Source organism: Hyalella azteca, unplaced genomic scaffold (genome assembly GCF_000764305.2).
Source record: "Hyalella azteca isolate HAZT.00-mixed unplaced genomic scaffold, Hazt_2.0.2 contig16660, whole genome shotgun sequence".
NCBI classification, from domain to species: domain Eukaryota; kingdom Metazoa; phylum Arthropoda; class Malacostraca; order Amphipoda; family Hyalellidae; genus Hyalella; species Hyalella azteca.
The window spans coordinates 213,339-238,805 of NW_025946472.1; the positions used below are offsets into that span (position 1 = coordinate 213,339).

Here is a 25,467-nt window from a genome sequence, read left to right on the forward strand (position 1 = left end):
CAGGTACCTATAACGATTAAAATGTTTGTTTTAATTTTATATGAGGTTAGGTTCAATATCCATCTCTTTAATTTAAGGTTAGTGACAATTCTGAATGGAGGTTACAAAATACTTGATTTATAAATGCAATTAAAGATTGAAATCTTGCAGCGTACTGTTTAAGATTTGACGCGTGGCTTGTAGTGAAATGAAGACTGGAGACTATAATTAAATAATTATTTTCCGAATTTTATTTCATTTAACCTTAAGCTTAAATTGCAAAATAATTTACGTATTCGGGTAAGAGGTCACTCTTCAAATGCATATTTGTTTTTTCAAACGGATGTGAGTGTTAGAGAAAAAGACAACTCCTCTTCGGATTAGCCAAGGCTTGGGTCGAAACTGCTGGTGTTGTGCGAACAGCTTTCAGAAAAACGGTACAATTTGCGTTATTTTTAGACCAATTTGATAAGAGTTTGCGTGTAGTTGGCCACAACGGAGGAACTCGTGAGTGTTAACGTCACACTAATCAGGTGAATGTCAATGACGAAGCCTAACGCTCCTGATAATTGGCTTTGGATTAGGCTTAGTCACGCACGAGATATAATTTCTAGCGATTATCACTTAGAATGCTGTTACTTTTATCATATACAGATTAAAATGATATTTAATCGTAATTGGAAAGAAAATATTAATCAAGACAGACCATAAAATGAGAAGATGGTCAAAGCTTTAACTATAATTGGTGCTATCGAATGCGATACCTTATAGATAAAACCAGAGCGAACTGATAACGACGTGGAAGGTCGTGTTTTTTGTTGTGATGACCTCAGTATTGAGGTAACCATGTTCAAGCAAACGGCCTCGTCCTTTGCTAGATTTGTTAGGAATAAACAACTGAAAGTATACACTTAACGATCCATACATAGTTGAACGTAGTTGTACTAAGATATGTCCACTGGAAATTAACATAACTTTGTCAGAAGTTCAGCACTGTTTATTCCTTTGTGATAAATTTATTTACGTTTTGAATCTCGCCATTACGAAACTTGACATTATTTTACTCAGTGTGAGATAATGAGCTAAGTCAGTGTGTGCTTCTTAAGCCTAGAGAGAATAAACATGGGGATCCGGAAAACGGACACCAGTCAGTTACACCTACACATAATTCTGATACTGCTGTTTACAACATCAGTCATTCAAGCACCAATTTTGATGAGTGAGTCTAAATCTTCAAAAACAGACATCTTACCCGTGCAAGAAAAATACAAGAAAAATGTAGAGGAGCCTGAATCCAACTTAGTTGCGCCAAGTGTCACCAGTATTGAGCTACAAGGAGATACTATAGTGAATAAACAAAGAGTGATGAGTAAGAGCGGTGCAGTGTCCAAAAGAAAGCGGACCATACATGAGGTGACGCGGAAAGTAGAAGCCATCACGAAGAATGTGACTCGAGAAACGGAAAGTGACTTTGGGAATGAGATAGTATCAACTTTTGATGAATCATCCAAGAAACCAGTAAGCGAATCAAAAGAAGTTTACAAATCCCTAAAATCTTTGCATCAAACTGCCAAAAGTATTTCCATAGAATCGGCATTTAAACCTTACAATCCACGTTCTAAATTAAAAATTAAACACACCAGAGATTTTACCCCGACATCTTGCGATGTAGTCCATGCTATGGCGAATGAACATGTAACTACAACGCAAACAAACGATGCTCCTGATGACCTCCCATCGTCCATTTTGTATCCTCACTCAGCAAACTTATCGAAAACTGAAAATCCACAAGAATCGATTGACTTTAAGATCGGCAAGCGAGGACCCAAAAGGAGCACAGGCTTAGAAGATCGATGGATATGCATACCTCCGCAGCCCAAAGAAGCTCCCGGCAAAACTTTAATCCCTGAGAAATGCTTGTGTACTGAAATGGAATACTCCTCAAAATCTTTAGACGACGACTCGAACCTAACTGAAAATGAAACAATCATGTTTAGCGAATATTGCATTTATTACAATAAAACAAAAGCAGCCGTGTGTTCAGGCGCTCAGGTTAAAGAGGTGCCGATGTTGTCCACAATGGCCGAGGTGAACACTTTAGTTTTCGATAAAACAAACATATTAATTTTAGAAGAAGAAGCCGCCACGCGGAAACTCCCACAAACTCAAGCACTGGGATTCACAAATGGAATATTGTTCCGTGTAAGCCCTGGATTTCTACGGGAGGTACGAACGGAGAAGCTCATCTTCACAAACAACTCAATCACAGACTGGAATTTCTCATGGTTCACGTCAGCCAAGAAATCAAACATTACTTCAATAAACTTGAGAGACAATCTCATCCGATTTTTGGTGAGTTTGTCTAGATTGAGGTTTACATATTTGAGACGACGGTTTTACGCGTAAAAATAATTGCTTAAATGCCTATATCTATAGAATGCATCACTGCTGCTGGGATCGCATAGGCCTGTTCTCCTTATGTTATTCTGACATGGTTGGTAAATAAATTTATACGGAAAGGGTTAAAGTTCTGTACTACCATACCAAAGCTATCAACACAATCAGGGGCTTATCGCCGACCACTTAACTACGCATCAAATGTAACGTGCTCGGACGCTAATGAAATTGAATAGGTTCACATATTTTTATGAATTTAGTTGCTGAGTAAATATAGCTTATCCATGACATAACCAGGCATTTCAGATGTAATTTAAGCGAAATGGCTTTGTTTGACTAAACGGCTGTTGCTGGGTCTCCAATGATAAGGCACTTGACGACTCACGCAGAACGTCACCTCTTGTTCTTGTGAATCAATCCGTATTTATTGACAATCTACATAAACAGCTTGTTGTACAGCCCCCATTTTCCCAACCTATAATAATAGTTATAAAACTCTTTAGCTACATTCAATAATACTGCGTAGTTGAGATTAGAATTTCTTACGCTTCTGCACTGCACGCTGGGACTAAGCGAAACATTTTTATGCAGTTTCAAAGCTTTCTGTTTGAATCAGTACGTAACCAATTCCCAAATATCACTTTATCGTACAGAATTTTTTCATCCAGGTAGCGAGGTAGAGAAACTTCTCCTCTTCATGAATAATTAACCACTATATTATGGGCAAATGAATCAAATGATTGACCCTGCATCACCTACAAGTTTTCGAAATTTTGTATTGAAAACACAGCCATATCACCTACTCATTGTATTAATCATGTAAAAAGAGTGCCTGGCATGCTATAAATTATAATAGAATTACTAGAAATTTAAAAGCGAAGAAAACACCACAAAGCGAAGAAAACGAATACATGCTGAATTTTTGTGGTGTTTTCTTCGCTTTTAAATTTCTAGTGAATCTGCGATTAAAGCAATCTAGTGACATTATAATAGAATTAATTATTTGTCAGAAATCATATCTCCTGGCTATTTTAATAATTTTTAGAATTTATCTTACCATAAATTCTTAATTCATGCATAAATAAATTTACTTGAGTGCAAAATTGGTTTTGAACATTAGAACGACATTCTTAACTGATTGCCTCAATATCAAGATGTTAAAACACAACAAAGAGTTAAACATTTGAGTATGTGCAGTATTTTAGATATAGCAAGTGACGAACTGTGCTTGTGTGCAGCCAAGTCCTGTGGAGAACGACATCCTTATAACTGATTGCCTCGATATCAAGATTAGAAAGCACAACAATGAGTTAAACATTGGAGTATGTGCAGTATTTTAGATATATCAAGTGACGAACTGTGCTTTGTGTGCAGCCAAGTCCTGTGGTTGGGAGCACAAAGGTATTACCGCACCTCAAGACCCTCGTGCTGAGCGAGAACCCCTTGCAGGTCATCCCAGCGAACATATTTCAGCCACTAGCAGGCTCCCCAGTGACGTGTCTCAGCCTACGAAGTTGTTGTCTCGATGATTTTGGTAGAGGTAAGTGGTCGCCACGCAAGGTTTGTCTACATCTGCGACAGTAACTGTAAACTTTTGGAGAATTCTTGAAGCATTAAGAAAATTTTTGCAGAATAATTCATTTCAAAAATTGATTATTAATATAATTCGAAACAAATTATTTTGAGACGTATCCAGTCCATGTGCAATGTGCATAATTCTAACAACTCACAACAGGAAAAAGTGTGATTTCATAATGCCATTTTCTTTTCAAGCAAAAAATTGGGTTCAGAAAATAAAAATGTCTGAATTCGGGGTGTTACTTTCAGATGTGGAAAACAACATAACGAGCAGTCTGCAGTTCTTGCCGAACCTCGAATTGCTAGACTTGTCCAGCAATCCTCACCTGAGTTCTTTCAAAATCGCCCGATTTCTTTCTCCTCTACAAGGCCGAAACTTGACGACATTAGTGCTAGCTAGTAATAACTATGTTTCCATCCCTCATCTGGCTCTGGAAGTGGTAACTACATTACACGAATTTAATACATTACTAATGAATTATTGAGAATAAAATTTCGCCTCATATCGGTTTCAAGACTATAAGATTCTTATACGCCGTTCACATTGCTCAATCGAAACACAATTTGCAATAAATCTACCTATTTAAAGCGGATCTTTACCAATTGGGTAAAAGTAATAGAGTTATTGATTTATGAAAATACCAATTTTACGATAATTAGAAAAGAAACAAGAGTTATTTTGCCCTAGGTGTCGACGTCCCTCAGGGTGCTCGACATTCGCAGCTCTTCCGTGCCATGCTTGGACAACACATCGTTCCCGTTCTTACCGGAACTCCGATCCCTCAACCTCGACTTCAGTAGAATATCGTCGGTATGTGTAAAGTTGTGAAGTGAACCCACCCTTTTGTTATCATAAGCATTTGCCGCCATGTTTCTCTCCTTGGTAAATCAAACGACCTCATATCTCGCTATTAATGGATCAACGACAATTATTTTTCTGTGCGAATTTTGTTACAATTTGCACGGGTTATATTAGGAATCCACATTAATATAAGGGGCGTACAATATAGTGAGTAACAGCATACAAGTGAGGCCGCTTGAATTTGTGTGACATTCATTAGCGTATATTGTTTACAACGCTCTAATGCAAATCATTTTAATTATAGTTGCTGCCGGGCGTGTTTGATGTTATGCCAAAACTGAAGTCCCTCAGCCTCCAAGGCAACCACTTCATTTCCATTCCGGCCAGCATCAGATTACCTACTTTGCAGGTATGATAGCAATGAGATAACAACTGATCTGATACTAATAAAAAATGTAAATAATTGGAATGAGTCTTCCAATACAACTACTGAGCAATGTTTAGGTGACGATTCATCGACAATTTGTGTATGCCGATATCAAACTCAACGCTCAATCAATCGATTGCCCATCTTTTACTTTTTGTAGTAACCTACTGAATTATCAAGCTAATTGAAGCATTTTGAAGGAAAAATTTTCCAATTTTGAGCCATTGTTGACACACAGGAGCTCAACTTCCAAGGTAACCCACGAATAGAAGATGATTACGACGTGTGCAACTTCGAGCTTGAACTCAACAGCTTCAGCGGCATGACAGGGCTGTTGTACTTGAACTTGGCTCAGGTACGCTATCCTATTATTGTTAAACTGCGGACTGTATATGCAGACAAACTGAAGTGAGTAGCTGAAATATAGTAAAAGATTTACAACATAGATTCAGCAGCGGATCTATTACTTTGATTTCCACTGAAGTTCAATCAGTTTAAGTTTTTGCAAATTAAAAAAAAAAAATAAACAAATCCACTTCCAGAACTCCTCGGGAGTATTGATCACGACTCTATAAGAAATTCATATTTAAAACAAAATTGTGTTTCCCATGTACAGGAGAATACACAAAAACATTACCTTTAATGTGTGGTTTTCTTGGTATTTCATGGTGGATAGTGGAAACTGATATTGAGTAGAAGGAAACTGATATTGAGGTATCACAAAAGGCGAATTTCAATTTCTACTCATTCTTGCGCGTGTGCTGCGCAAGATATTGCCTATTCCCCTAATTATTCTCTACAATTTCTCGACCAAACCGTTTACTTGTTCTTTACATTTTCATCTTTAACTTTTGGTAATAAGGACAGCTTGCAGCCGGCATCGCACACAAGTTTTAATTAGCAAGCTAAGGTAAACCCCCCTATACGCACAACTGGAATCTGAACTTGAGTATATTCTAACAATTTATTTAACTGTTAACAGCCTCACAAAATCGCACTATTACAAAAATGCTTCAAATACCTTTATAATTATCTATTAACATTTAGTTGGACGATATACATATTCCAATTCATTCAACTATATTATAATAGAAATATTCTATTTATTAGTTTAGTAGGTGTTGAGGAGTAAATTTTTTTTTAAATCAACAAACAACGATATACTTTCAGCAGAATTTTATAGTGATGAATTTATCATTAATGGTAGAACTGTTCGTTCCATGGTTAAACTATAGTTCAACGATGGTTCGTTTGCTTGCGGTGCTCACAACACAAACCCTGCTGATCAAGGCCAAACAGCGTGTCCTTGCTCCACGTCCACGCAGTGCGGATAGCCAGGCGTTCACTTACTTGGGCTCAGGGAACAGTTAGGAGAAGGCGGAAGAGTTGAGCTGCGGTCCGCAACGTTGTTGTTGAATGAGAGTCCATGTTTAAACACTGTTTATGGCAGTGTGATTTTACCTGAAAAAATTTCCCCCTTTTTTAAAACAGACGCCAATAAAACGACTCCAGTCTCGCCAGTTCTTTGGGTTGGAGAATTTGCAGACGTTAGATCTGGCGCGGTGCCTCATCAGCCGTATTGACCCTGGTGCTTTCACGTAAGTTAAAAACACTATCAAATAACATGTAATATTGTCAGTATAAAATGGTAATGCTCACTTAGAAGAGTATATTCAGGTAACGTACATCTATATTCCAGCCATGCACATATCCTTGCCAATTGGTGTGAGAAAAAATTCAGTTTATTCAGGCAGTCGCTTCTAAATTTAATCAAGTTTCATTCTTAAATTATTATTCATTTATTCAGCTACACGCATAACTAACGACCGAAACGTTCAATTATACGTTTGCATTAATTGATCAAAATTTCATATTTCAGATCATTGACGAGCCTGAAGAATTTATACTTAGATTCCAATTTATTGGAATCTCTTAACAATGACACATTCTTGGGGCTGACCAATCTCCGGCTCCTGGAACTGGAAGACAACGCACTGACGTTTGCCAAGCCTTACATTTCCAGCCCAGTGGACCCTCTTCTAGAAGGCCGACAGCAGAACGAGGTTTACGAAACACCGCGATCGGATGGACACATGAATATTACAGCACACGAAAAATTTGGAAACAACAGTTCAACAATCGATAAAATACCCAGAAGTACTTCAGAACGTCCATTTTCCCACTTGTTCAAACTCCAAGCGCTCATTCTGAAGTCTAACAAGATAGGGGATTTGGTGCCAGTATTTGACGATCTTTACGACCTGACATTCATTGACCTCAGTAAGAACGTGATCACTGACTGGTACGAGAGCGTATTCCAAAACAACGCCAGGTTATCCCATCTCTTCTTGCAATACAACCAACTGGATTCTTTCACTGACGCAATGGTCCAAGATTTTAGTGGAGAGAACCTAACGGAAATCAACATAAAGGGAAACCCTTTTACTTGTTCTTGCGGTTTCTACGACGCCTTGAAAGATCTTGATCCGAACGATTTTGTGGACTATGAAACATACACGTGCACCGTCGAGGACAGCGAGCCCCTGCAGCAGAGGTGCTTCACAGACGTCCCAGGGGACTGCCCTGAGGAGGTTGATGAGATCAGCGGTTCACCTTTCGAAGCGAAAGTCTTGATCGTCGCCGCGACGGTACTTGTCGTAAGCAGCTTTGTTGCCGCATTCACATACAGGCATAGGTAAGATGCACTCCTTTGATATAGTTTACGCTGCAGATAATTTCATAATAATTGATTCATGAAGCATTTAGGTTCTGACAACGCCTCGATGTTATTTTGTTGCCTAACAATGTGTTCTATATAGACTATCTTAAACTTAATGTGTCTGGCTACATGCGACTCTTGCCTTCTTTGACTCATGTATAGAATTAACCAGTTTCAGGAAAATCTCTCATTTTGAAATAACTACAAGAACGCTTCTCACGTATTCCAACAAAATGGGTGACGTTCTAAAAATCAATCTTCAGGACCAATCTATTTCCAATTAAAAGGCCAACAAGTGATGGATTCTGCACCCTATGCTAATCTCTAATTTAACGTAACAGGTGGAATGGCCTTACGTCGATTTCCATGCGTTTGAAATTTTCATTTAGATTCGAACTAACGCAGTTTTCAGCCGTTAAAGTGGAAACTACCACTACGTTACAGAAAGCTCAAGAAGAAGCAGATCCCAGCAGATATGGAGCTGCGAGAAATTGAGCCGAAAATATTGTATCAGTACGACGTCTTCGTCTGCTACGCCGCCTCAGACAAGGACTGGGTGTTTGAAACACTCTTGCCTGTACTTGAGAAAAAATACCGGTAAGCTGATAATTTAACTATTAATGATATTGAAAAGAAGGGAGAAGTAAATTTATTAATATATTTTTATTCGCTACAAAAGCTCTCTAAATTAAGTAGTGTTCAAGTGTTACTTTATGTACCGAATTTTTTAAAATAAATGTTCATAGGGCGTATAAATGTAGACTGTGCAACATCTTCATTTGCTGTTTACTTTTAATTTTAGGAAATTTTTTCCATGTTAGTACACCTTTTTATATTTGATTGGATTTTATCACCCATTTCTGGTAGCTAGTTAAAAACTACCTGACTGATCCTCACTGCACAATATAACTGCCCAGACTGGAGGTGTGCATACATGAACGAGACTTCGAGCCTGGAGATATGATTATTTCCAACATCTCCAGCAGCATTCGTAAATCAAGGAAGGTGAGAAAGTCAACTATAATTGACGCACAAAATGTTACTGAAATCCTTCACTATGCGCGATCGAAGAAAATGCGAGCATCCAAAATTGTTATCGCACATGGGTCGTAAATCCAGGAAGGTGAGAAAATCAACTATATATAATTGACGCACAAAATTTTACTGAAATCCTTCACTGCGCGCGATCGCAGAAAATGTGAGCATCCAAAATTGTTATCGCACGTGGGTGTGTTTGCAGCATCTTCAAGCTCATTCTTGAGTTACCCATAAAAATGATATTATTAATAAACAGTAAGGCAAAATTTATTATACGTGCACACAGACGTCTACAATAAATGAGAGCCAATGTATAGCAGAAAATGCGAGCATCCAAAATTGTTATCGCACATGGGTGTGTTTGCAATATCTTCAAGCTCATTCTTGAGTTACTCATAGAAGTGATATTATTAATAATCAGTAAGGGAAAATTTATAATACGTGCGCANATAAGCGCGCACAGACTTCTACAATAAATGAGAGCCAATGTAAATTTTGATGCAGTTATCATCACTCATACATTACCCTAGCCCGGCTCAGCAGCATCGACGTCATAAAACTTTTTTGTGACAGCTACATACGTTTTTCGTGATCGTGCTAAAAAATAATGAATTATTCGGAAATTCCTGATTAATTAATCCATCAACATTTGTTTAATTTTTGATAGTTCTTGATTTGAATAAAAATCTTCATTCTTTAACGTTCTTGATTTTTCTCAGGTGTTATTCGTCGCGTCGCCAGCATCCGCGGCGAGCAACTGGTGCAACCTGGAACTGGACCTGACGCGCTCGGCGAGCGTGAGCCTCGGTCACAACAAACTCGTGGTGGTGCAGAAAGAAGTCGTGCCTCCAGAGCAACAGACGGAGGCTCTGCGCCACAACATGTCCACGAGGACCTACATTGAGTGGTCCGAGGACCGGAGAGTCCAGGAGATGGCGTGGGCGAAACTTAAGAAAGTCCTCGTGGTTGCCAAAGAGAAATCAAAGTTATCTACGATCAGCAAGGGTGCACTTGACAATGTTTCATTGCAGTCTGAGAGATAATTTACATAAATATGTTTTGTTACCGTGAGATTTAATCTAGAATATGAATAAACGTTAATATAATATAAATGGTTGCCGACTTTTTATCTGTTGTTGTGTTTATTTCATGTATATGACAAATTGAGAGTTTATTTTCATAAACTGCCGTCACGTATTCCAACTCGGGGTATTGAATGCAGCAGGCAAGTAATAAATAACTTTACCATTGTTCATTTTTTTCGAGTGGTCTAATATCTTCATTAAACTTTTAAGCTAAATCTAAAGGTTGCCTCAATTATCTCTCTTTAAATTAAGGCAATTATCTAAAACAATTTTAATTATCTAAAGATTGCCGGTATTAAGCGTATTCCGTATGCTGTATGCATACTAAATGCTCCCCAATTCTTGCATTTGGACCTACCAAAAATCGCCGATATAATGTGGTATTCAAATAATGAAAACTACAGGGAATTCCAAATAATTTATATCTGCATGGCTAACCCTTTAAGCAAATGAGAACTTGAAGGTTCAGCTCAAGACGCATTTGAGCCGAACCAGCAAATAAGTTTCACCAGCGGTATACTATTATGTTGATCTCCACGGACAACACATCCGAAAATTAATGTGAATATACTCGCAACTAAGTACAAATTTACGTAAATGAACATTTTTGATGAGTAAAATGTGAGCACATCTTTGTCACGGGTATAATGATTAGAAGTCCGTCATTTTTTTCTGTGTACCCCAAACTATAATGATGTTAGGCTATTCCTGAGAAAAAGTGAGCATCAAGCTTACTGATACGTTCATGTTATATTTATGTATATGAATAAATACATTCAAAAGATCCTCTAATCATTTTCCTACGTCTTGTTCTGGTGAATCACTAGTCTATGTTTCAATGCGTACAGGTTCGTTTTGTTCCAACGTTAACGTTGCATCGTTTCTTATTTGAAAGATTTTACTTTATATTACCAACTAACAACATTGACATTTCAATACAAGCATATACTGCGATTCATAGCTTGAAACGAATTTCATAATGTCGGCCATTTTTACAGCAGGAGCTTGGTTAAAAATTATGGTTTTAGAGAGTAAAATGAGCGGAGCAGCGCCCTCAACATTGCACAACATTGTTATACAATTTACAATATATTCATAAATATTGTATGGTATTTAACTTCATTTATACACACTCAATCTTAATCTGTGATTAATATTTGATTGATTTTTACAGTACTGATGCTTATGACATTATGCTTATGACATTCAGTAACCATCATGTCATTACGATCAAAATACTCTTCCGCACTCGAAATCATTAAGATGAGATTAGTTAATGCAAAGTAAGATTCAGCTCCCTCATAACATATCAAACATCCTAACTACATCTGCAGTTATCTTGATAATGCCGGTGACGACTGGGCTCTCTACGCTCTGCTGCGCTGTTGCTGTCAGATGACACTGATCTTCTCTAGATACGAGGCATCGAGGAAAGAAATATACCTATTGAAAATGCGTAACTTCAGAGCAACTTAAAAAATTATCATAGTATTAAAGAGCGTATTTGCATCAAGATTAATTGAAAACGTCAATTTATAACTTAACTATTGAATATGCACGGTAGAATCTCCCTAAATCCAATATTGTATTGACAAATAATAGAACTCATGGCAGTATTTGAGGAAATTGACACAGAGAATTAATTTCAAAAATCTTATTTCTTTGAAATAAAGTGAAATAAATAATAATAAATAAAGTGAAAGCACGTTTCAAACGTACAGAACGGAATGCATTACGAGAAAGATATTTCAATCTAATAAGGGATTGAAACGGCTGCTAGTGTCCATGTGAACTTCACACGACGTCACATTATTTGCGACGCTACGGCGACGCCGCTCGTGCCGCCTGTTTGGCGCCAGGTCGCAAGGCTCATTTCTGACGCTAATTTTCTCGTGAGATTTCCTCCACCGACATGAAGAAAGTATGACTAACTAAAATCTTTCAGAAGGTTAATCATCCGATGCCTTCGCATTAGTTACCACCTCGTGCGTGCATTACAGGCCCCGTTATTGATGCACTTGTGAAGTGGTGGACAACATAGTGGGACTGATACCCCTGAAGGCCACTGGGCGCGTTCACGTACCTCATATTGTTGCAGAAGCGGCGAGACTTGCCTGGCTGCAGTTGGTTGTGCGCTGTGGCTGCATCAGCCAGTTCACAGTTGGAGTTGTGTACTTGTGTTGCCACTTCAGTAACGGCTTGGACTTCGTAGTGGTAGGTTGTTTTCCGGTAAAGTTCATGTGAGCGTAACTTCAATTATTGTCATTATTTAGAATAGCTTTTTGATCAGACCTGTGCGTGCTAATATTTATCCAAATAAACTGAGCAATTTATCAATAAATAGTTTGCAGACGAATAGATCTCTTTTTTTTTTATTGCCGAACATGGAATAGCTGTTATCTACCGTAAATACTGGTTTCACTTGCTCGCCTGTTTCTATGATTAAAAGATTACACAATTTTTTAAATCTTGACAAGAAGAAAGAACGGCGAATCAACATGGCTAATTTTATGCCAAAATCTACATACCCCAAGAAACACAATCGAATTGATCCTGGTAAGCCTGGCCTGACATCCAGGGCCACTAGATTTCGAGAATTGTACAAACTTTTTTTCTATTTTAATCTAGCATTCATGACGATTTATATTTACCTCTCTCACTGATCGTAGATCTTTTTGATGATATTAATATCCATTTACTGCGCTGGGAGCTGAGCTCTGACTGAGCCCAGCCTAGTGTTTTCGAATGGAAGATTGGTTAAGCAATAGGCTAACTCACTAACTGATATCAGAACATGCGTTTCTCGTCCAAGACATCGTGTGCTAAATCATAATTTTCATATGCCATAAATTCCCATCGAACAAATCGATAAGTTTGATTATTTCCTCAGCTCGATTGGCATGAAGTGTTCTTGACTTGAAATTTTCTCACTTTTGTTGAAAATAGGTTTCAGACACATTGCAATTTCATAATAGCCTATTATGTTCATAGTTATTTTATGCATGGGTGATAGCCTACTACTCACTAGTACTAGTTGATGAAAGTCATGAGCTTGATTAAACTTTCGAAGTTGCCAGGACCAGAAGCACTTTATGGGTCTGAATGCTTGATGTACAGATGGTAGCTGAATGTTAATTGAATGTAATGATACTTGAAAGAATGATACTTGTTAAGAGTTCGATGCTTCTGCACCGTATGAAAAAATGCTTTTAAGTCGTTATTCATTTTCCTTGCTTTCTCTGAGAGAATAAGTGAAGTTAATATACCTAAAATATCATTCATAAGATATTGGTGACCAAAACCACCAATAATCTCATGCCTCATTGACATATTGCTTCTGTGACCAAATTGTATCTACTTGATGACGCACTTTTGAAAACCTGCAAGCCGTGGCATGAATGGAATCCGTCTTTATTCCTGATAACGATGGAATTGCAATGGTAATTTTCGGAATGAACATAGTTACGCAAACGTCCCTCGCACTTGAATCACGCACACTGAAGCTTCTCCAACTCAAGTAGTTCATTGAGCAATGGTGGTGGTGCGTTACATGTAGCGGGCCGTTAATCTGATTTGTCGTTTAGGGGATTGCGAAGATTACATTGTGGTGAAAGGCAATGATGATGCTTGATATATTTGCGCCGCCTTAGTTGAGCTTAGCCGCAATTGATATTGTTGATTAAGACAGAGAAAAATGACCTTAATTTGAGGGGTTGAGCTTTAACGTTCATCAACAAAATTTTTGCTTACTCTTTTTGGCGCATTTTCTCATTCATGAAAAAAATGCACTATTGTGCTCACCATGTCCGTCTGTCCGTCCGTCTGTCCGTCTGTCTGTCCGTCCGTGATTTCATGTTTTCGTCGACGAGAAAATGTCACTCACTGCAGCGAGTACTGAATTATATTTTTTCTATTAATGCATCGAAACTTTTTGGCTGTAATCAGTACTTTTAGGCTGAAAGAATAGTTGGTGCATAAACATATTCTTCTGTAGCATTCAAATAACTACAAATGCAAAAGGTCAACGAGGACGCACGAGACGTTGTCATGAAAATGCTTGCATTGTTCTCCACTCAACTAGAGTACAACAATACTAGAGTATTGTAGAATAGATGGCATCACTCAACATGACTTTCCGACTTCTTTCAAACCCTGACGTTTTCAAGCTGCCAGAGCATCTACACGGTGAATATCGTAAAACATTAGTGGTCTTCCATTTGGCAAGCTACGAAGTTGACTCGATATGCTGATATACTCCCTAAAATATTTAGGAATATAAAAGGAGCTGGGTGTTGTAACAACTTTTCTTGTCGTTCATTTGAACTCAGCATGTTTCACAATGATTTATAACCTTTATTTTCAAAATTTACGCAAGCGCATTTGAAATCGTACTGAAAAAGCTGTAAGATGTTAGTCATCCACGATTGTGAGTTGTGGCGTCAACTCAGTTTTTAAAATTTAACTCATTTAAATTTACGAGATTTGAATTGGGTCATGGAATGCAATCAGCCCTGCTGTGAGGTAACAGTTAAATAAGACTATTAGTAATAACGTCTTTGTTAGATCACAGGTATGAGTGACACTCCGGATGCAATAACGCTGGTGTATAAATCTTGGAACAAAAAAAAACAGCTGGTATAACTGTAAGCCAGCAGATATTCCAAATTACATTTATAATAGACAATAGGGACATTTATATTCATCACGAGTATAACTAACAAACAGTGCACTGGGCCTAAGACTACTGAAGGTATATGCGGCAACTGCATTTTGAGGGTCCCATATGCGTAGGATAGAAAAGCCTAACTTGAAAATTCGTTTCGAGTTCCCAGGAGACAAAGAAATTTTACTGGTGAGGCAAGGTGGCATGATGAAATGATATAAAACGTGACCACCTTACTACGATTTATTCTGAAAGCCCACGTAGTTTGAAGAAGAGACAAAAATATTTCGTTGGTTTTTGTTCGTTTTAGGTTGCACAAGACATTAACAGATTTCTTCGACATTGTTGATTCAGCAACCCGCAAGAGGAGCAATTATGATCCGCTCTAATGTAATTGTTATCAGGTATTGTGAAATACTAGCTCGACATTGACGTCAGAAGCTGCGATTACTAAGAACAAATAAAGCTCTTAATTGGCTTGAAGAGCCATCAGCACCAATCGTTGACAGATTTCTGTTCTATATTACATTCTGTTCTGTATTATAAGTTCCGAGCTTGATTAATAAACAGACCCTCGGCTTTGCTTCACTACGTGAATGCCGTGTTAAGGAGTTCGTCTTATCTAGGCTAAATTCAATTGCTTATCTTAAATGAAAAATGCATGTGAAGGTTCGATTCGAACTTTTCATGGCCATACCAATCGTCGATAGATATTTAGCTTCTTCAAAATAATCTATTTGTTTTGTCTGTTAATTTTACCGTCGAAAAATGTTTGTGTATTCCAAATACAAACAATTCGATTTTATTTGTTTTTTAGATAGATTTTTTGCTTTCATAAACGTAAAACCTTTACTTAACCATCGTGATAATATTCTTGTAGATGAAACCGTGTCTCTTGCTATTTTGTAATTTGGTCTACAACTCATTGAAAAGAACAAAGTTTTCGGAAAAGTTTTGACTTAATCGCAGATATAAAGGCCCGTTTACACTACGGGACTGATTCGGAAGGATCGAGACTGGACTGAGACCAATAAGCCACATGGCTGGGCCTCAAAACTGGCGTGTGCGTTCAGACTACGCGCATGTGCTAGGATCAAGACTCACGACTATCGCAGTGCTACAACTCTGCCGCGCGCGATATTTCAGTTACTCGTTGGCCTTTGAAGATGGATCGTGCCAACGAGTAACTTGAAGATTTTGGATTGAAGCCAAAAAAGATGGATTGAATTCAAAAGTTTTCGGCTATCTATATACCTAATAGCAGTTATGAAACGCAAAACCTAACCACAACCGCGGTGTAAATGAATCCTCGGCACCTGCTCCAGATTTCAGGGTATCTTTCTTTCTTTTCATCTCAGATCTAAATTGATTTCGCAAAGTGTGAATTTTTTTACGAATTTTTTCGATGTTCATAGATGCATCTGATTTCTTCACTTATTTTTTCTAATGCTTGAAGTCTTGAGATTCTGTCTTTGTAAACCGAATTTTTTACTTTCCATAGGCAAGGTGCCTGTCTATATAACTCAATAAGCCTCTCACTAACATCTCTGTTCCAGTCTCCGTCATTGCAAAGCAAAGTAAATAAACAGGTAATTGTGTGTAAATAGGGTAGGAGCGACAGCAACGCACAACCTACTCAGACGGCAGTCAAAGCGACACTACCGAGATGAGCGCCTTGAGCGGCTCAAATTTCTCAAAAGAATGAACACTGCTTCATTCGCCGATGAGCCCGTGTCGATGGTCCGGACTGCCTCAGTCTGGACTGAAAAAGCCAGTTTTTCAGTCGTCAGTCGCGCAGAGTCTCGTAATGTGAACGGGCCTTAACGCTTCTGCGTGATGCAGTACGCGTTTAATAACTTACCCATTGAGTTGTATGTTTATTAATATGTTGAAAAATGGTAATGTTATGAATGGAATGAAGTGTTGATGAAGTGTATTATAATAGCATATCATATCATAGTTTTAAGTATCTTAATTTCAAACGTTTTGTGTTCTAAATCGTTACTAAGCCACTACTATTCTTAGACTGGTTTCTGTTTTATCTTTGAATGCAAAATTTTCTGTGCACAATTACATGTGATTGAATTTCTTGCATTAGAGTTTTTCAAGTTGTGCTTCTGATTAGATTTCAATGGAGGTAAATCTGATTTTATTGGATATAACTGTGCAAATTTTATTTTCTAAACAAATATTATTCGTCAGTTTGCGCTTCAATATTCTAATAAGTAATATTTTAAACAATTAGATTAGTACACAGATAAAAGTAGTTTATATTTACGCTATATTTCCTGCAGGTCTCTACAAATTCGCCTCACAGGACGACGAGCGGACAGCGCACAAACTGGAGTCTTTCCTGTGGTCGCTGCTGCACCAGAAAGCTTCCATCGCCGCCTTTCAGCAAAATGACCAACAGGATCCACCGTCGCCTAACACGCAAACGCCTCCCCGTACTCCTCCCAGCGCCAGAGCTGCGTCAGTGCCCCAAAATTCCTTGCCAAATACCAACGCGGGTCGGGCACTTGACGTCTCTAACGCATGCAAGCGGTTCATCAACGCTATCAAGGTGATGCTCTAAATTTATACTTTATAAATAAGTACCGTTTTTTGCCAATGGTATCAACCGTGATGCTGGACGAATATCGAAAATTCATATTTTATAAATAAATATAATTTTTCATCAATGGCATCAACCGTGATTTTTCGTCGATAAAATATTTTATTTTAAATAGTTCTTATAATTATTTCCCAAGCATGCATTACTAATTTAAGGTTATGAGAAATTTGATGCGCGGGCTGTACGTAAATAATAATTAGTGACCACAATTTGTTTCGTCTATTTCCACAAGATACGTCCATACTGAAGTGTAATCCTTGCATTATTAGAGCAACCTTGCAAAATTTATTATAAATAGCCCAAGATACGTCTATACTGAGGTGTAATCCTCGCATTCTTAAAGCAACCTTGCAAAATTTATTGTAAATAAATCTTGCTGTGAGCATTTGCTTCCGCCAGCGAAAAGTTCCTTGCACTGTTCAGAAGGCCAACTGACAATGCAGCCTTTGGCTACTCTTCACGGCCACAGTCGAGGACAGTTCACGGCATGGCATTAAATATTTCTTTTTCTGGCTCGACTATGTAAGTCGCTTCATAGGTCTAGAACTCTAGATCGACAACCCCTTAGTTCTCTTAAAGAGTGGCACATGTAAATGCATTTATTTATAAGTTAGCATTTTGAGGGTGTTTTTAAATAATTCAATTATTACAATGCTACTGAATACTCATACCCTGGTACGTCGTTTGTGTTAGTGGAATTTCTGAATTGAGGCAAGTTAAGCTCACCATTTGTAGTAAACTCTGTTTGACGCGAAATGCTTCAACACATGCATTTAGCATGCGTCACCTGAACTTCATATCGCTGTACCGTATCAGTGTTACACTGCATGTACGTACGGTATAGGGAACGCTATAGGCTCATATTCTAAGTCTTGCTACGCTGCATCTGTACTCTATTTATGACTGCGGTTTACATATTCTGTAGCGTCACCTGTTGCTGCAGAATTGGTTAAAGAATAGAATAGTAGTGTCGGCGTTGAAGACATAGGCCCATGGCCTGTTGCCGATTCTTGAACTTTTCGTGACTTGATTCACAAGGGATCCGGCCTTTGTAACCCGATCTTTTCATAACTGACGATTGATTGAGATAGCTGCTGGACTTATTGCCTGCTCCGTAATTTGCTAGGCATTTTAAGACTATTAAAGGCCGAACAATATTGACGACTTTACCTTGCGCACGAAATGCAAATGCTTGCAAGAGATCAGAGGCAACACAACGATCAATCCGACCAAAGACGACTGGGATAAGAAATCAAATTAAATATAATCATAAGTACTGAGGTTTAATAAAAGTTTATGAAGTTATCGGTGACAGCATGCTTCAAAATGGTATTCAAGTTATTGTAGTCTTGCTGTCAGTTATTCTTATCATGTACTGATTGTGCTCGCATATCAAAGTTTTCTCGCTCGCTCATTTTCATTAAAGATTGTGCCGAATCTGAAGAAATTAATTGTGCTTCTTTTCTGGGTCGCAGAAAACCATGCCTATCATATGAATCAGGTGATCTATTTCGTTTCACGTTCTGTAGTTGTTTGGACCCAATCATGTTGACATGCGCATATCATACGGAGTTTAGGTTATGAGCTCGGGTAGGAATACGTTTTTACCTCATGTAGTGAAGTATTCCCACGTACCGTATGACATGGAACAAATAATTAAACAACAATAAAAATCTTGTTAATAGATTACATTTCAAAACAGGTGGGGAATTTCGGTTAGCTTTTAACACTTGAAAGTAATTTTAAAATTTCGGTTCCTCTTCAAGCTCTTTCCGCATGATGACTTCTTGCACAACCTCGTCCGTTGTTGGTTCATCGAGTGTGGGTGACATCAGTCAAAATTCGAGGATAGGAGATAAGTCACTTATGGTACTTCACCGCTCACGCGGACAAATTGAATTATTTACAATGCCGTATCTCTGCAGGCTGTGAAATTAGTTGAACATTCTAGGAAAAACTTGATGTGTTGGCAGTGCGCCAAGTGCGACGTACACGGCCAATGTATGATCATTGGCGTGTTGTGCGTCACTGCTTGTGATGAAGAGCGTCTAAATAAAGACAACCGTCGTCACTATTGCAGATCACAAGCTTCAAAGTGAAGAAATATCGAGCGCTGCACTGCATCGTGCTTACCGAGTTATTTTACTTTGATTATCATAAAATCCTCTCATAGGAAAAAATTTTATTTATTAATAATGGCCTCTTCATTCTATTCTAAGATTGATTTTTGGAAGTATTTTGCAGATGTCATACTGTGTCGTTCAATTAAAGTTTATTGAATAAATTTTCTAACAAGAGGTCTCATGAACTGATGTGCATGGAAATATATCCATCCACCTCGTAGCTCTTTTTTATGTAAAATTATTTCTTGTTATGAACAATCATTTTTGAAATCTAACAATAATTGCTATTTTTTTGTCAATTTTATGTTTTTGAAGACTTCTGTCTTCTAATGTTAAAGCGGCTTATCGGAAAACGTCTAGGGGCGCAGTCGAATGTTTGCAACCGTTTCGTCTTGAAAACCATCGCCTTTTTAGCGCATTTTCTCATTTATGGAAAAAATGCACTATTGTGCTCGCCATGTCCGTCCGTCCGTCTGTCTGTCTGTCTGTCTGTCTGTCTGTCTGTCTNATGCGCTCTCTGTCACTCACTGCAGTGAGTACTGAGTTATATTTTTTGCATATTTTTGTGCTGCATGTGATGTGCTACGACGCTCAGGGTATGCACATGCATTTCTGCTGTATTCGTGCAGCTGACCTTGCAGCTTAGTTGGCATCATCCAACACGCGCGCCTTTCAGGCATGCCATGGCAGGGCGAGAGCTGTGCACCAGACGATGTTGTGAGGAAATAAGGAAATAATGGACATATAAGACTTGAACATGCGGCTGTGAAGCTCCCGGGCGTGTTGATTCGCATTCAAAAATTGTTGACTGATGGATCTTCGTTACATTTGGTCACGGCAAAACTCGTGATATGATTTCCTCGTGAGCCAAATGAATTTACGAGTCAAAGAATTTTTAAAACTGTCATTGATCGTATAAAATACTACTATTTCGAATCGAAAGCTTTAGTAAGGCGATGTTATGCTTCAGTTTCTACATGAGTATCCTATGTGATTATATACAAGTATGCTTCAAGTTCAACAGGTTCTGCTTTTGACCTAAACGCCTGATAACTTGACTTGCCATAAAATTATTTTTATTTTTCCTATTTTCTGCCGAACTGTACGATTGAATGGACTGTTAAGGATGTGCCATATTTGAAACTGGCGGTTATAAATCTTCAATAAAATTTCACGAAAAAGATCACGTTTGCAGTATCCGATAATTTTTCTACTTTACCAGATGAATTTGTGTTCAATGTAAACATTGACGTATAATAAGTGCTACAATGTGTCTAATTCTTTCCTCGTCACTTGGGAAACTAACCGGCTAACTACTACTTAACTACTTAATCACATATTGTATCAAAGTATAGCGTGGAAGGATTAAAACATACGGTATTGTGATTTGCCTTACTTGGTAAATATGCTACAATGTTTTGACTATTTGATGCTCGCCAGATGACACGATGTATGTAGCGAGACCCGCAATGTTTTCGCGCGGCTTTAGAGCGATATTTCACGTGACATTTCACTGCCGAGCGCAGGTGCCGGTGAACTTTTTCAGGGCACTCAGGCGACGTTAGCTGTACCTTGAGACATCTGCAGGAAGTTTTTATTAATTTTCCACCACGACGATATTTGTATTCTAAATTATGGGCAGAGAAACAATGGGAAATTGTGCAACAATTTACAATTAATCTCACGATTCAGAACGGATTCACAAGTGCTATAACCCTCTTCGTAAATGCGATATCGAGCCTGGATCTATTTATGATCGCCTAATGATTTTGAATTTATGCACTATGTTTGCTTTACGTGTTCATCAGCGCTTATGATTTCAAACAAAACAAAGCACGTGCGGCATCCAGCGAAAAGTAATTTGTGTTGAGAAAACTTCTGCGTAGATGCAAAAAATACCGGGCACAACTTAGATGTAATTAATTGCAGAATATCATGATCCGGTCATGCTGATGATGTATTTGCTTGTTACGTCCGTTGTTAAATGGACCAGAATCTTGAATAGTTCTATTTGTTTGCAGTTAAAATAAAGCAGAGAAATAGTATTAAAAATACTATTTCTCTATACCTTTTCTTTCTCTATACTATACTACTATAAAAAATAGTTAAAATAGTAAAAGAGTAAATAGTATAAGCTCTCAAGACGCTTGGCGCCATCGCAGTGGCCTGCACTCGCGTAGGTCTATTTTTCCGGCACTCGTCACTCCCACGTTCGTCGTAGCGAGGCTTCTGACCTGCATCGCAAGGGTAGTTTCGAAATTGATTTCCCAATGTAACTGAATTTGCTGCAGTTGAATTGAATGGTAAATTATGCTATTCTTACAAGTATGTCATTCGCAAGGGTGCTTTCGAAATTGACTTCCCAACGTAACTGAATTAAATGCAGTTCAATTGAATGGTAAATTACGCTATTCATACAAATATCTCATTGTGAGAGTGTGGACGGATAATTAAATCTGGGTCGGAGCGAGCTTTAGTAACGCTAGGCCTAATCCTGCTCAGTGGTTCCCTGTGAGTCATTTCAAACAATTTCACTGCCGAGCGCAGGTGCCGGTGAACTTTTTCAAGGCACTCATGCGACGTTAGCTGTGCCTTGAGACATCTGCAGGAAGTTTCTATTAATTTTCCACTACGACGATATTTGTATTCAAAATTACGGGCAAAGGCCCATAATTGTACAAACAATTGTACAAAGAAACAATGGGAAATTGTGCAAAAATTTACAATTAATCTCACGATTCAGAACGGATTCACCAATGCTATAACCCTCTTCGTAAATGCGATATCGAGCCTGGATCTATTTATGATCGCCTGATGATTTTGAATTTATGCCCCATGTTTGATTTGCGTGTTCATCAGCGCTTATGATTTCAAACTAAACAAACCCCATGCGGCATCCAGCGAAAATTACTTTGTTTTGACGTGTAATTAATTGCATCATTATCCGATCGCGCTGATGTATTTACTTGTTACGTTAGTTGTTAAATGGACTAGAATCTTGAATCGTTCTATTCGTTTGAATTTAAAATAAGGCTGAGAAATAGTATTGCGCTGCACGCATAGGCTCTCAAGACGCTTGGCGCCGTCGCTGTGGTCTGCACACGCGTACGTAGAAGGTCTATTTTTCCGACCGTCGTGACATCCATGCGTCGTAGCGAGGCTCTTGCCCTGCATAGCAGGGGTAGTTTCGAAATTGCTAGGGCAGGGGAAAATTTAGGGTAGTTTCGAAATTGATTTCCCAAATGTAACTGAATTAACTGCAGTTGAATTGAATGGTAAATTATGCTGTTCTTACAAGTATGTCATTCGCCAGGGTAGTTTTTAAATTGATTTCCCATGTAACTGAATTAACTGCAGTTTAATTGAATGGTAAATTATAGGATATACCATTCTTACAAGTATGTCATTCGCAAGGGTAGTTTTTTTAATTGATTTCCAAATGTAACTGAATTAACTGCAGTTCAATTGAATGGTAAATTATGCTATTCTAACAAGTATGTCATTCGCAAGGGTACTTTCGAAATTGATTTCCAAATGTAACTGAATTAACTGCAGTTGAATTGAATGGTAAATTATGCTATTCTTACAAGTATGTCATTCGCAAGGGTAGTTTTCAAATTGATTTCCAAATGTAACTGAATTACCTGTAGTTTAATTAAATGGTAAATCACGCTATTCATATAAATATCTCATTGTGAGAGTGTGGACGGATAATTAAATCTTGGTCGGAGCGAGCTATAGTAACGCTAGGCCTACTCATGCTCAGTGGTTCCCGGTGAGTCATTTCAAACAATTATGGTGTAGTTTAGTTCATGGCTCAGAACATGCCACGACATTAGAGGCTGATGTCTATTAATTTTCATTACCAATGCTCGGTAACGGATTTTATTCCATGACGAATCAGAAGTGACAGGAGGGAGAAATAATAATTCTGTTTCAAAAATGAACTTTAACTAAATACCGGATAGTTGTAAGTCTTTCAAGCAAAAGCTCGGTAATTTGTTATAAAATTCATCCCCTTACTTTCCTAGATTTTTTCCCATTTCGTGAATAAATTAACCAAGATTTTTCTTAAACTCATTTCGCCATACGAGACAATCATTTTTACAAGCTATTGTTTTTTCATTAATGAATAAGGGTATACCTTCAGTTACACAGTAATTCTTATTGATGGTATTTTTGTACATCACCCTCGCAGGAGCGCGTGGGGCCAGGCTACCCCTCAGATTTCGTTGACAGAGGACCTCACCGCGAATTACAAGCTATTGTTTTTTCATTAATGAATAAGGGTATACCTTCAGTTACACAATAATTCTTATTAATGTTATTTTCATATTTCACCCTTACAGGAGCGCGTGGGGCCAGGCTCGCCGCAGATTTCGTTACCAGAGGACCTCACTGCGAAGCTAGCGGTGAACATCGTCAGGATGGTGGAGGCCGAGGAGCGAGGCGTCAGGTTCGTTTACCAACCCACTTGTCTCCTTAGTTTGAGAATAGAAAATATTACCTGAACCATATAAAGTAAATTAAAGTTTTTAGCATACTTTTTTGTCACGAAGTTAAAAGGTGGTGCCTATCTGAATTTTTCAGTCTTCTTGAATCAGGTTTTATGCTCGTTTTTAGACATATTTTTTGGAAAGCAAACTTCTTTTTGGTAATTTATTAAATATTTCTTATACAAATTTAGGCATCAGCGCGAAAAATAATAGTGACAATAATACGTACTAAGTTATTCCCAGCGTGGAGTAGTATCAAACTAATAATCAAACTAATAAGTTTACTAATCTGCGTATGCCGCAATGTGACCGATATATTGTTTGTTATACTTGATGCGTCTACTTTCAGCAGGTTAATGTGATTGTTATACATGATGCGTCTACTTTCAGCTTGTTAATATGATTGTTAATTGTTATACATGATGCGTCTACTTTCAGCAGGTTAATATGATTGTTATACATAATGCGTCTACTTTCAGCAGGTTAAAATGATTGCCATACTTGATGCTTCTACTTTCAGCAGGCAAATTTACCTTATACAGCCTCGTCTAAAACTCGTCTTGTTTTCAGAGGCTGCGCCATCGTCGTGATGCTCCACGACGGCGATAAGAAGACCACACTAGGGAAGGTTGTGTGCGATCCTTCATGCGTTACTAAGACCCTCCTGCACCTGCACCTCAACAGGATGGACAACCCTGATGCCAGGTACTGCAGTTGTGGGATTAGTTCGACCCTTCTCCTCAACCCCCCTTGTGAAGAAAAAGATGAAGTATCATAGTTGAAATGTGTACGGAATTATCCGATTTCATGGAAGTAATAAAATAATTGATCTATTTCTGTTATAATTCGTAGCACTGGCCTGGGTTGTGAATTTTCATTACTTGTGCACTGCAGGGTTACTAGATGGCCTAACATCCGACACAGGATAGGCCTTTTCTGTTCGTTTAGTCCGCTAACAGAAAAGGCCTATGACTCAATATATACTAGTATATTTGTAAGTTCCGGTGTAAAAATTCAATAAGTTATTTGCAGTTTGAAATTCTAATTAGAAAGTAACCCTATCATCATATTTTTGCCGGCCAACGTAATTGGAAAAAAACTAGATCGCGGAATTTGTCCAGAAAAAAGACAGTCATGCAGGCAACCCTGGTGCACAGATTTTAACAGCGAAATAGTGCATGAAATTCATTTCGTTCGTATATTTCCTTTAATTTAGATGTGTAAACTAACTAGATGCTCTGAACAGCTCTGGGGAAGGAGAGGCGGCGAAACGATCTTCGAAAAACATAATTTACATCAGCCCGGGCTACACGCTAGAGAAAACACGCAAGCCTCGACATCGGCGCACCCGAACCCTAACCTCCTCGTCACAAGGCAGCGGGTCTTCCCTGGAGTCACTCCAAGCCTCCAAGTCCAGTGTGGGGCTTTGTCGGATGGGATCACGAGTGTATGATCTGTACTAAGCTCAAAAATTTTAATGTAAATACCTATTTTAGTATATTTAGGGACCTATTCTTAAAGAAAACATATGCAGCTAGCACATTTT

At 38.2% G+C, this 25,467-nt stretch overlaps 2 protein-coding genes across 2 annotated transcripts; both read left to right on the forward strand.

The window, feature by feature from the left end:
• The first annotated feature begins 830 nt into the window (after positions 1 to 830).
• On the forward strand, positions 831 to 10,793 carry LOC108677928 (toll-like receptor 13). The gene is made up of 11 exons (XM_018166242.2): positions 831 to 2,331; positions 3,751 to 3,916; positions 4,204 to 4,394; positions 4,643 to 4,765; positions 5,061 to 5,165; positions 5,422 to 5,538; positions 6,675 to 6,781; positions 7,063 to 7,878; positions 8,347 to 8,499; positions 8,820 to 8,907; positions 9,660 to 10,793. Exons 1-11 carry the CDS (start codon positions 1,102 to 1,104, stop codon positions 9,981 to 9,983), a joined length of 3,420 nt encoding a protein of 1,139 aa, XP_018021731.1. The 5' UTR covers positions 831 to 1,101; the 3' UTR covers positions 9,984 to 10,793.
• A 1,406-nt stretch (positions 10,794 to 12,199) lies between these two features.
• LOC108677930 lies at positions 12,200 to 25,467 on the forward strand (the record flags this gene model as incomplete). The annotated part of the gene is given in 5 exon segments (XM_018166243.2): positions 12,200 to 12,581; positions 16,983 to 17,251; positions 23,775 to 23,881; positions 24,492 to 24,626; positions 25,168 to 25,467. Coding segments are annotated over 5 exon segments (846 nt in total). The 5' UTR covers positions 12,200 to 12,463.

What these genes read in the sequence shown, in the direction of transcription:
- LOC108677928 (XM_018166242.2), top strand. Translation starts at nt 1,102, where the DNA reads ATGGGGATCCGGAAAACGGACACCAGTCAGTTACACCTACACATAATT. An exon ending in ACTTCAGTAGAATATCGTCG is followed by an intron (nt 4,766 to 5,060) that starts GTATGTGTAAAG and finishes TTTTAATTATAG; the next exon opens with TTGCTGCCGGGCGTGTTTGA. An exon ending in TGTACTTGAACTTGGCTCAG is followed by an intron (nt 5,539 to 6,674) that starts GTACGCTATCCT and finishes TTTTTAAAACAG; the next exon opens with ACGCCAATAAAACGACTCCA.